This window comes from Myotis lucifugus, unplaced genomic scaffold (genome assembly GCF_000147115.1).
Source record: "Myotis lucifugus unplaced genomic scaffold, Myoluc2.0 scaffold_7, whole genome shotgun sequence".
In the NCBI taxonomy this organism is placed as follows: domain Eukaryota; kingdom Metazoa; phylum Chordata; class Mammalia; order Chiroptera; family Vespertilionidae; genus Myotis; species Myotis lucifugus.
In genome coordinates this window covers 14,446,443-14,459,691 of record NW_005871055.1, presented here as the reverse complement: position 1 = coordinate 14,459,691, position 13,249 = coordinate 14,446,443, and the positions used below count along the sequence as shown (strand labels likewise).

Here is a 13,249-nt window from a genome sequence, read left to right as displayed (position 1 = left end):
GGGCTCATGCCTCAGAACTGTTCCCTTCTCTATCTCTAAATACCATTAACATGCCATTGACTACTAAGTTTATACCTCTTCCCTAATACTCATGTTTATTACCACCATTTTTAAGTAACTTATTTAAGGCAGGAACCTTGTCTATCTTCATAGTTAGTAATTAAAAGAGATTAATCAAAGAATTTATACCCATATATGCATAATCCATGAACACAGTCAATAGTGCGGTGAAGGGGAGAAAGGGAATATCTGTAATACTTTCAACAATAAAGATAAATTTTAATAAATAAATAGTCCTTGACACAGCATTCAATACTTATCTTTAAATTTATGAGTATTGTTACATGAAACACAAGTGTGAGAAAATTGAATGGCAGATAAGAATCATTAGCTAATTTCAAGGAGCTGTTTCTTTTGACAGCCAATGGCATAACAGAAGGCAATTCAAGACATTGTTTTCCAAGGTCAGTGGGTTGTTCCAGACCTGAGAATTGGAGCATCCAAAGAAAGTGATGGATTACATATCATTCAGAAAATTTTCTGTGAAAATCTGTTCTCATTCTCAAACCATCAGTAAGATTTGGGTAGCAGAAAGCTCAGGGACATATTTTTAAGAAAGAACATGGAGTAAAAGAATTTGATGCTGCCAATTCAGAGCAAAACCAATCAATTAAGTGAACATTAAGGTTTGCTCTGTCTTAAAAAGTTAAGGTTTGACTTTGGGTGGTGGGCACACAGTGCAATACACAGATCTTGTAACATAGAAACCCCCATCTGAAATGTGAATTATTAACGAATGCCACCCCGATAGATTTGATAATTAAAAAAAGAAAAGTTGCCCAGCTGGTGTGGCTCAGTGGTTGAGCATCGACCTATGAACCAGGAGATCTCAGTTTGAGTCCAGGCAGGGTACATGCCTGGATTGCGGGCTCGATCCCCAGTAGGGGGCATGCAGGAGGCAGCTGATCAATGATTCTCTCTCATCATTGATGTTTCTTTCTCTTTCTACCTTTCCTTTCCTCTCTGAAACAATAAAAATATATTTTTAAAAAAGAAAAGTTAAGAAGCCAAAAAAGGACAGACAAAACAAGGATCCAGTCTATGTTTTTTGAACAATAAAAAAATAAATAAATGATTGATTTTCCAAAAATCCAGGTCACTTAATAGTTTCTCAGACTACAATTCATTAAAAAACCAGTTACTCACAGCGACAGAATGAATCTCAGCATAATGAATGCTGCTGAACAAAAGTAGCCAGACACAAAAGGAGCTTATACTACATATTTCCATTTAAGTGAAGATCAAAAGGGGGCTTGAGGGAATGGTTTGGGTAATGGTTTTACAAGTGTATATTTTTCAAAATTCAAACTCAATACTTACAATATTTACATTTTAAATTGAGTTAAATTTTATATTCATTAAACAAACAAAAGTGTCCTTCAATGAGTGTTCTGTGGAAGGCAGGGGAGTGGGAAAGATAAATATAAACAAATTTCTTCACAATCTTTAATATACTCTTGTATGTGTGTGTGTGTGTGTGCCTGTGTGTGTATACTCATCCATGCATACATATATCTACCTTATTTAAAAACCAATTAAAACGGCTGTCTTTAGTGTTATTTCTGAACAAGCAAATTATTCTCTTTCAAGCTTTGAGTTATTTCTAGGTGGTATATTTCTAGGTGTAAAATTAATCTAGTTAAATGGTGTATGTATTTAATAATAAATTAAAATAGTACTAACAGTTTCCGAGTTATCTGCCAAGATCTGCTTGACTACTCGGAGCTCAAGTCACCAGTGTGAGTAATTCACTTCAGGCACGGGCACTGTAGGCTTTGAATGGAAGTGCCTTGCTTACAGGGAACACTTTCCCAGAATACACCATTTTCTAGCCTTATTTATGTTCTCTCCTCACCCTGACACCCTAATAAATATCTCAGTGCAGCTTACCTGCCTGAGCAATCTGTACAAAAGGCCATTTCTTCAGTTTCTCTCTTTTTAAAGCAAAGGAAAACTTCCCAATGTTAACATATAGCGCAAAGAGAAAAACAGCCTGTTTGTTCCGCCCTCCTGGCTGCTGCTACCTTGCAGTTTATGACACACAGACAGAGGGAGGTCTGACGACATGGAGGAGACAGCCTGAGAGCTAGCTAGTCCATTCCCGTGGAAACCACGTGTCCCTCAGTGCAGGCAGCTCTTCCTACTTTGCTGTGGATTTCTTTTGTGTGACTTCGAGAGGGGCTTGTGAATGATTTCTAAATGTGTGCCTCGCTGAGGCAAGCTGCCTGGGGAGGGAGTGACCCTGCCAAGCGAGGACAGAGGAAGCCAACAGGGACCTCGCAGTGCTGGAACTGGCTTGACCCTTAGATGCAGTTTTTTAAATCGGCAAAACAGAAATCAAATTACTATCATATTATGCTGGTGGAAGCTCAAGGGACTCTCTACCAGTGTGATGATTATGAGAGATGCAGAACAGCAGTGTGTCTAATGTGTGGACTCTGAAGACAAATGTAAGTTCTCATATTCTCATACTATATGTTATTGCTGTGTAATTTTCTTTTGGGCTTGAAATTATGCTTAGCTAAAATTTAATCATCTCACAATGAGAATTTCTAATGTGGAAAGTTGTTAATCTTTGCTTAAGATTTTTTTTTCTTTTATTAACTAAGCAGCATAATATAAGCTGAATTTCCGAAAGCAGCTTTGGCAATTCAGCCTAAGACTGAATGAAAACTATAATCCAAAGCACATTCAATTACTATGGGATTAACACTAGATGTTTTTTTTAATTGACTTTCTGAACATAGAAGGCATGCAACCTGCTGTTTTGGCTTGCATGCTGTTTTAACACTGCTGTGGCTAACCTAGTGTGATCAGCATAACCAACAGAATGAGAGAGAGATCAGCGAGATTCCTGGTAGTTACAAAACTTTTCTTTTTTGGCCAGGACCACATTTTTCTCCCCGAATGCTCAAAACTCTGCAACCTCTATGTTTAAAGTTCATTATGCCTTTTTGACCTTGCTTTGGAGGAAAAAAATGAAACCAAACAGAGGACTCTACTAAAATTGTGAAGGAAGGGAATATAAAGAAAGAGCTACTGCCGTTCTTTAACTACTGTTGCAATAATGGCAGGAAAAAAGCCAACCAAGGAGCCCAGAATGTACACCAGCATCAGTGTGACAGAGTGTGGGGACACAAAAATGGATGGTGAGCAGAACATATAACTTGTTAATTTTTCTACACTTCATCTACTACAAGTTCCAGCTTAGAAATGGATGTTCTTTGTGAAGAAAACACTTCTTTGAGCTCAAGTACAAACTCCTTAATGCAACGAAATGATGGCACAAGGCTCTACAATAATGACTTTAACTCTGGAGAAGCTAACACTTCAGATGCATTTAATTGGACAGTGGACTCAGAAAATCGAACCAACCTTTCCTGTGAGGGCTGTCTCTCACCACCATGCTTCTCCTTACTTCATCTCCAGGAAAAAAACTGGTCTGCTTTGTTGACAGCTGTAGTGATTATTCTAACTATTGCTGGAAACATACTCGTCATCATGGCAGTGTCCCTAGAGAAAAAGCTGCAGAATGCCACCAACTATTTCCTGATGTCACTTGCCATAGCTGATATGCTGCTGGGTTTCCTTGTCATGCCCGTGTCCATGTTAACCATCCTCTATGGTGAGTGGCGTTGGTTTCCCAGTTGTACCCACACTAGTAATAAAGAGCATGTGCATGTCATTAGCAGATGAGCCAGGACTCAAGGGACAAAATAAACACGAGGCTTTGTTAATAAACAAGTTACTTAAACTTTACTCTTAAATGGGGTTTACGTATTTTTAAAAATCAGACAATCTATTATCTGTGATCCTTAAAGAGTTCTGTGCTTTGAAACTCATACATTTTATGTAGAAATTATTATAAATGCCCCAATACAGTCATAAAGCAATAACTTACCTGTCATTCTGAACCTACTTGATTTTCACTCCTTTATATTCTCAAATATTCCAGCCTTTAAAACAGGACAGTTCTATCTTTGTCATAGTTTTCAGCACCTCTAATGGAGTGGTAAAACCTTCCCAATTACCTGGGAACATTTGCAGAGAGAACATTAGTGGTGCAGTGGGGTTTAATGTTAAAATATGCAGAGTCTCCATTAGAATAAATGAATTACTCCAATTTTCATTGTTCCCTGCCCAGGGAAGCTAATTTGGAAGGGTGCCTTTAAAAATGCATATGCAGAAACTCCTCCAGTCTGGTGTGGAGGAGGGTGGAAAACAAATGGAAAGAGGTTAATCTTGCTTTCTTCTCAACAGAGTTTGAAAGAGTCAAACCTCTCAGCAAGTCAGCAAACACTGGGGCGGCTTTAGCTGGGGGTAGAATGTGATGTTCTTTCCAAATTGTAAATAATGCAGCCAGATTTTGAAGAGAGAGAGAGAGAGAGAGAGAGAGAGAGAGAGAGAGAGAGAGAGAATGAATTAAGACTGCTGACACAGGCACATCAGCAGTCATCCAGAGCTAGAAACAAGTTGAGTGCTGTCTTTAAGAGGGTATTTTCTGGCCAAGTCTTAGGGCTAAAATATATCAGTCCAGTCCTGAGGAGTGGGAAGGAGGGAGGTGAGCAAAGGAGAGCAGGCTCAGGTTTGCACATGGTGGGTAATGCTCATTACAAAACAGCCTACTTGACCACTGGAACGTCACCACCAGATCATTTCATTAAATTCGCCTGTCATTTCCCAGATATACTGGAGAGGTCCTCGCTTCCTAAAACCCCACCCTGCTCAGAGGCAAACTCCAGTAATGGGTGACTATCCACAGGGCCGACCAGTCCGGGAACCAAAACCACCGCAGAGGCAGGGTGAGAATGACCCCGAGGAGGGGTGGGGGGTTGAGGGGGGAGAGGAGGCACCAGCCAGCCACCTTAGGAAGCTGGGACCTGCTGGGCGTCTCAGGCTCTGGGTTGCAAGTGCGCCCCCTAGCGACAGCCGCTCAGCGTGTAGCCATTTCCCGCCCCGAGTTGAGCTCCTCCCTGGTCTGTCCTCACGAACTCCGCAGGGGGAGGAAATGCCCCCTCCTTATCCCTACTGCGGAAACCCGGCCTAAGGCTGGGGCTGCCTCCTAGCAGAGAACACTTCTTTAAGAGCCAACATCAGTTCCGACCAGGCGGAGCATGCCTTCCCCCAGGCGCTGCTAAGGAAAAGGCTCTAGTCTTTGCTGAAACTCTTTGCAAATAATCCGTGTGAAAGGCACTAAATTAGGCTTATATCCTTTTCTGAATACCTGTGGTGGCATTTTGGTAGAGAGAGTATGTTTGAAATGGAGAGTTTGTTCAGCTTTGTGGGTCTGGAATATTGTAAAGAAAAGGTGGTCTTTATAATTTTCCTTCTCACATGCACACAGATCTAACACCATTGCTTATACTGTTATCAAAATTAATTAAGTTTATATAACCATTTGGTCCCCCTCAAAAAATTTTTTTAAAAATATAGGACACTTTGCTTATGTCCATAAAGCATATCCTATCTCTCTAATACAGCTGGTGACTTCCTTCAGGGGTCCTCCCAGTGGAATCGTCTGGAGAGCTTTAGAACAGTGTTTGGGACCCACCCTCCTAGACATCAGGACTTCTCTAAAATTCTCCAGCTGACTCTAATGTACGGCCAGGAATGAGAACCACTGCCCTAAACATTGGTTGGCAAAGTGGGGTCCCTGGACCAGCAGCATCAGCACCCCTGAAACAATTCTCAGGACAGAAACACCATGCTTTTCTTCACCATTGTCTTCATCCTCACCTCTATAAGCCCCAAATTTGAGTTTAAACCCTAAAGCATTATTAGGTAATTATGTTTCATTTTTAAAAGTAAAGACTTATTCTCATTCTGGATTTTAGTCATTTATTCCTTCACGCCAATAGCATTTATTGAGGGACTACTAAATGCCATCACGGGGAAAGACTGAGCAATTATAATAATGACGAAGGGATGGGCCTAGCCACAGGGAATAGGAAATGTGTGAAAGATGTGTGAATAAGTAAGGACTGTATACTGTGAGGTGCTTCGTAGAGGAGCCCAAAATATGTCATAACTCAGGACCTAAGTAATTTGAAAACAAACCAAAAAGATATGTTTTGTTAGGCAGAGCAGAGTGAAAGAAACACTAAAGAGAACCTGTTTACCCCAACAACCTGACAGTTCCAGCCAAAAGAAATGTTCAAACCTGTGTTCATCAGCCAGTGAAACTGTATTGTAGTTAACCACAGTTGTTGTTAGGCTTTTTGAAATATTGAAAATATCTTATGTTGCCCTTTGCTGCCTCTTATGCCTTTCCCCAGGATGGAAACTGTTGCAGTAGGAGAGAATCCACAAGCCAGAGGCAGCATAAGGCCGCTTACTGACACTAAGCTTCTGCATCCTAGGTTACCAGTGGCCTCTGCCTAGCAAGCTCTGTGCAATCTGGATTTACCTGGATGTGCTCTTCTCCACGGCCTCCATCATGCACCTCTGTGCCATCTCGCTGGACCGCTACGTCGCCATCCAGAACCCCATCCATCATAGCCGCTTCAATTCCAGAACGAAGGCATTTCTGAAAATAATTGCTGTTTGGACTATATCAGTAGGTAAGTGGGAACAATGTTTCAGTCTCATTTGAAATGATAGTTCATACATTCCAAGGACACGTGTTCTGTTTTGTTGCAATGAAACAGAACATCATGAATCTATTATTTTGTTTGTTGCAATGTGTGATGCAACATAGTAATGATAAGATTTGCTATAGGAAAGAAAAAACCCATTCACATCACTGGTTGACAACATAAATTTTATATTGCTTTGCACAGATAAGAATGTATATACCAATAGAGTCCAAATTAGGAATAACTGTGACTAGACACCTTCCAAAACATATTCCCCATCTCATGCTTCCAAATTCACTATGGTAACTCTTGAGTTTCCCAGAGACTTCAACATTTATAATCACTGGACTTGTGGTCAGTATAAGAATACAGAGCTCCAAACTGGAGAATACACAACTTCGGAAGGGGAGCTAGGAAAGGTGCCTGGTACTGAACTCAGAGGGAGAAGGTGAGAACAAAAGAAGGTGGCAGAACTTGCTCATGGGGCAGGCATTTTAGCCTGCCCAGTGCCTTTGCAACACCTTCCTCCTTTTATGACACCTCACACCAGAGGATTTCAACCTGCTTCACTGAGGTTGATTACACACATTCACCTATAGCCAGCATTGATCGTTCACACACCTAACAATCTTGAAAGCTCAGGTAATGGAAGCTAAAGGGGCAGCTCCCAGGCAGCTAAGCCAATTGCACTTGTCACCTCAACAGGCTTAGTCAGTAACCAAAAATTCCCCGGGATTTGTTTTGAAGTCACAAAGCTTTGCAGGCAGAAATGCCGTACCTGCTATGCCACCTGGGTGTCAGTATCTACTAACATGAGAGACATGGCATATGGTGGCAGGCTTGACATCAAGGACTAGCATGAGTCTATCCACCGCCTTATAATAAAAAATGCAAATGTATAATAAGCAAACAATATAATACCTTGTGTTTCAGTTCCTGTTGTTTGCCTTGCTACTTAAGGTATAATCTGCAGAGTAGGAGCTCCACTCTATAGGTGAGAAAATTGGAGTGCAAAAAATGAAATGACTTGTGCAAGGCCTACCTTAACAGGGCAAAGGTGTTTTTTTTATTATGATGAGAATACTCACAAATTACATTGGTATGATTTTCAAAATTTGAAAAAGTCTTATCCCTTTTCCATTTTAAACTTCACATTATGATCTGAAGGAGACAAAATCAAAGATCTTGCTGTACATTTTTGATAGATTAGGGAAGCTAAATGGAGAGTGGTTTTGTGGCTTGCAAGGAGCAGCAGGGCTAAACTTCCAGCACCAAGCCTTGCTTTTACTGATGAATGTCTCTCCTTACTGAGGAACTAGTTCTTGCTGCCAAAAACTTTTTGTGGTTTCTGAGCCTGTGCAATCTTGGACTCATTCTAGTAGGAGTGGTACTCAATCCTAGCTGCACATAAGAACCCCTGGGGAGCATAATGGGTCCATAGTAGAACCTGGTGATTCTAAGGTACAGCCAGGGTTGAGGACCACTGAGACAGACCATCAAAGAGGAAGTTGCAATTAGTTTTAGAATTCCCAGTTATTTTTATAGACTATAGGCCCAGTGCATAACAGTTGTGCACTCGGGGAGGGGGGATCCCTCAGCCCCGCCTGCACCCTCTCGCAGTCCAGGACATCCATCAGTCGGACATCCTTAGTGCTGCCACGGAGGCAGGAGAGGCTCCCGCCACTGCTGCTGCACTCACCAGCCGCGAGACTGGCTCAGGGTTTTTGGCTGAGCAGTGCTCCCCATGTGGGAGTGCACTGACCACCAGGGGGCAGTTCCTGCATTGAGCGTCTGCCCCCTGGTGGTCAGTGCATGTCATAGGGACTGGTCATTCCTATATAATAAAAGGCTAATATGCAAATAGACCATTCTGCTGATTGGTCTATTTGCATATTAGCCTTTTATTCCAGTTCTCTGGAATAATTCTTTATGTTTTCATCTATTTTCTTAAATATTAATCACTGTTATTTGGATATCTGAGTAACCTGAAGATTGCTATTCTCTAGGGTCATTTTCCTCTTGGTTCTGTCAGTTAGTATGCCTGATAATTTTTTTAATTGAGTATTGAACACTTTGTAAAAAAATTGTGGATACTCTTTTGATGTTCTCTTTCTTGAGAGAGTAGTCCTTTAGCTTTAGCAGGTAGTTAGAATTGGTACCCTCAATTCAGTCAGGGACTGAGTTTCTTTTAGGCTGGGTTTTGTAAACATTGGTCTGTTTGCAGTTTACCCTTATACCTAGGGTATATTCTCTTCATGACCTCAGATGAAAACCTCAATGTTCTCCATTTTGAAGAGCTCTGAACTCCAAGTTTGTCTCTTCAACACTGTAAGTTGCTGCTAAATCTTGAGCTACTCGTCCTCTCAGTTTGTCCCTGTAACAAAGTAGTAAATACCTTGAAGGAAAGGCAGCTCACACTATTACTGTACTATTTCACTCTTTCCTTCACTCCAGAATCTTCACTCCTAAGATCCCAACTGCTTTGTTAGCCCTAATCCCCCAAAACAGTTTTGGGCCCTGAATTCTACTTTATTTGATACTCATATTATCATATCTCCTCCTCATGCTTTGAATCTCTCCAGTGTATCTTTTCTCATCTCCTCATCTTTACTATCTTAGTTCCTTTGTTTTAATGTATATTTTCACAGTTAACTTACAGATGGACATTTTTAAACAAAATCTGGCAATGACTTTTGATAATGAAACTCAGCCTATGTACATTATTATGACAATGGGCATAATGTTTTATTCCTACCATCTTATTTTCTATTTAGCATATATTTCTCTTTGTAATAGTTTATCCATTTGCCCCCATTTCAGGTTTGCTGACTTGCACAATATCTTCTTCATTGCCTTCACCCCATCCCAGTTAGTTTAAATTTCTACTTGGCTTTTTCCTTTCCATCCCAAATAGTCATTATTATACTGATTTCTATTAATATATCTAAGATAAATAATAATCCTACTAAATTGTTTTATTCCTTATTCATCATGAGTCCCAATTCATAGGTTTTAGACTTTTTACATAATTTTAAAATAATTCAGTGGTGCTAAAAAGAACAGATTGAAATCTCTCAGAGGGGAGGGGTGTTGGAGGGCTGGGTGCAAAGGTGAAGGGATTAAGAAAAAAAAAACTTGCCCACTTTGGCTCAGCAGTTGGAGTGTCAGCCCATGGACTGAAGGGTTGCAGGTCCAATTCCAGTCAAGGGCATGTACTTGGGCTAAATGCTCCATCTTGGTCCCAGTCTGGGCACATGTGAGAGGCAAACAATTGATGTCTCTCTCTCACATCAATGCTTCTCTCTCTCTCTCTGTCTCTCACCCTTCCTTCCACTCTCTCTAAAAATCAATAGAAAAAATATCCTCAAATGAGGATTAAAAAACAAAATAAAACAAAAAACTCATAGACACAGACAACAGTATGGTGATTACCAGAGGGGAAGGGGGTGGGGAAGGTATAAGAAGGTGAAGGGGGATAAATGATGATGGAAAGAGACTTCACTTGGGGTGGCAAGTATAAAATACAATGTACAGATGATGTATTATAAAGAATTATACACTTGAATTATACACCTATATAATTTTATTAATCAACTAGAGGCCCAGTGCACAAATTCGTGCACCAGTGGGGTCCCTCGCCTGGCCTGCAGGATGGGCCTGAAACCGGCTCTCTGACATCCCCTGAGGGGTCCTGGGTTGCGAGAGGGCCAGGCCAAGCTGAGGGACCCCACTGGTGCATGATTGGGGCCAGGGAGGAACGTGGGATGTTGGTCAGTCAGGGAGGGACCACGGGAGGGGTCCAGGGCATGTCCGGCCCATCTCACTCAGTCCCAATCGGCTGGACCCCAACAGCAAGCTAACCTACAGGTCAAAGTGTCTGCCCCCTGGTGGTCAGTGCACGCCATAGCAACTGGTCGACCGGTCGACTGTATACCCCCTGGTGGTCAGTGCACATCATAGCAAGCAGTTGAGTGGCCTTAGCATATCACACTTTGATTGGTTGAATGGACAACTGGACACTTAGTATATTATGCTTTTATTATATAGGATGTCACTCCATTAATTCATTTAAAAAAATTTTTAAAAATAGGAAGAGAGAACCAAGATGGCAGTTTAGATAAACAAGGTACTCACTCCCTCCCATAACCACATCAAAATTATAATTAAAATACATGATAGCCATCATGCAAAACCACCCGAGATCTGGCTGAATGGAAGTCCTACAACTAGAGAAGTAAAGAAGAAATCACATCAACACTGGTAGGAGGCACAGAATGGGCTGGTCCAGACACCCACCTGTAGAGGCCTCCCATGAGGAGCAAGGGGTCCCAGCCCCACACCAGACCACTCAGCACAGGCTGCCAGTACTGGGAGGAGAAGTCCCCATAACTTCAGGCTGTAAAAACCAGTGGCAATTGTGGCTGAGTGTCACAGGCTGCTGGAGTCCCAGAAGTTCCTCTTAAAGGGCAGGGGCATGCACTTACACAGACTAGCTCCCTCTGAGCTAAAGCACTGGGGCAGTAACTTTGGGGGATCCAGGTACATATGGGGAGGAACTGGATTGTCTGGCATCAGGGCAAGAACTTCGGGAGTGGCTTTCTCCCAGACAGGGGTGCTCACAGGGGCCATTGTTCCTGTGCTGGACCTCCACCTTCACAGAGCTAACTGGAAGCCATATCTGAGTTTCCATCAGCCTGGCTCACACTGTTCACTCCACCTTGGTGATTCCCTGAGACCCTGCCCCATCCAATTTGTAGCCCAACCCAAGCTGTTTGCAGTGGCTTTTCCATTTGAATGGCCTGTCCTGCCTCAGACTTCAGACTTTCCTAAAATCTCTCAAACAAGCATCAGCTGCCCCATTCCTATCAATAAGAGTCCAAAGGACTGGCTCTTGCAGCAGCATGCCTTGCTTTACAGCTGAGCACTTCCAACCCCAACACAAGTAGCAGCAATCTTCAGATCACTCTGTAGCTCCTGCTAGGTGGCCTGAGGCAATGGCTAACTTTGCACCTCCCTGAAGACCCAAGAGCCAGTGCACCCAGTGGACAGCTTCAGTCCATACCAAATTACAACACTACATGTCCACAAGTGACACACTCAAGAGTCAGACTCAGTAAGCACCAAAGCCCACTGAAGCAAATCCTGCTGCATAGAAATTTCTCCTGCACAGAAGCTCTTCCACTGTATTCCCAGCTGGTCCTCACAGCTAATTGGCCTGGAGGTCAATTCCTCCCAGTGCCCACAGCAGCAATCAAGGCTCAACTACAATAATAATGTGCACACAGCCCAGCTCAAGTGACTGGGGAGGCTGAGCCACTGGGTCCTACAGAAAACCTTCTACACAAGGCCACTCTACCAATTTCAGGATACATAGCAATTCTACCTAATACATAGGAACAAACACAGGGAAGCAGCCAAAATTTGGAGACAAAGAAACATGTCACAAATGAAAGAACAGAAGAAAACTCCAGAAAAAGAACTAAATGAAAAGGAAGCAAACAAACTACTAGATATAGAGTTCAAACCAATGGTTATAAGGTTGCTCAAGGATCTTAATGAGAGATTCAAGGGGCTTAGTGAGAACATCAAAGACATAAAAAAGGATGAGTCAGAAATTAGGCATACACTAACTGAAATAAATAATAATTTATAGGTATTCAACAGTAGAGTAGAGGATGCCAAGAATCAAATCAGCGATTTGGAATATGATGAAGCAAAAAATACCCAGTAAAAAGAGCAAAAACTAATAATAATAAAGAATCAAAAAATATGAAGATAGTATAAGGAGCCCCTGGAACAACTTCAAGCATACCAACATTCACATTATGGGGGTGCCAGAAGGAGAAGAAAGAGAGCAAGATATTGAAAACCTATTTGTCACTGGGGGGTAGGGGAGGCCAGGGGATTGTCAAGGGTGGGGGGAAAAAGGAGACATAGGTAATACCCTTTGTAATACTTTAAGCAATAAAAAAATAAAAAAATAAAATAAAATAAATTAAATTAAAAAATAAAAAAAAGAAAACCTATTTGAAGACATAATGACAGAATACTTTCCCTACCTGGTGAAAGAAATAGACTTAAATAAACGTACAAGTTCAGGAAGCACAGAGAGTCTCAAACAAGAAAAACCCAAAGAGGCCCACATCAAGATACATCATAATTAAAGTGCCAAAGGTTAAAGACAAAGAGAGAATCTTAAAAGCAGCAAGAGAAAAGCAGTTAGTTACCTACAAGGAAGTGCCCATATAACTGTCAGCTGATTTCTAAACAGGAACCTTTCAGGCCAGAAGGGAGTGGTAAGAAATATTCAAAGTGATGAATAGCAAGGACCTACAACCAAGATTACTCTATCTTGCAAAGCTATAATTTAGAATTATAGGTCAGATAAAGAGCTTCCCAGATAAGAAAAAGGTAAAAGAGTTCATCACCATCAAACCAGTATTATATGAAATGGTGATGGTTATTCTGGAGGAAGAAGAAGAGGAAGAAGAAGAAGAAGAAGAAGAAGAAGGAGAAGGAGAAGGAGAAGGAGAAGGAGAAGGAGAAGGAGAAGGAGAAGGAGAAGGAGAAGGAGAAGGAGAAGGAGAAGAAGAAGAAGAAGAAGAAGAAGAAGA

At 41.6% G+C, this 13,249-nt stretch overlaps 1 protein-coding gene across 1 annotated transcript in view; it reads left to right on the top strand.

Moving 5' to 3' along the window:
- Positions 1 to 3,203: 3,203 nt before the first annotated feature.
- Positions 3,204 to 13,249, top strand: part of HTR2A (5-hydroxytryptamine receptor 2A) — an 89,101-nt gene continuing 79,055 nt past the window's right edge. The window contains exons 1-2 of the mRNA XM_023748961.1: positions 3,204 to 3,685; positions 6,420 to 6,620. Of these exons, the coding sequence (XP_023604729.1) occupies positions 3,274 to 3,685; positions 6,420 to 6,620 (613 nt within the window). The 5' untranslated portion in view covers positions 3,204 to 3,273. The remainder of the gene's footprint in view (positions 3,686 to 6,419; positions 6,621 to 13,249) is intronic.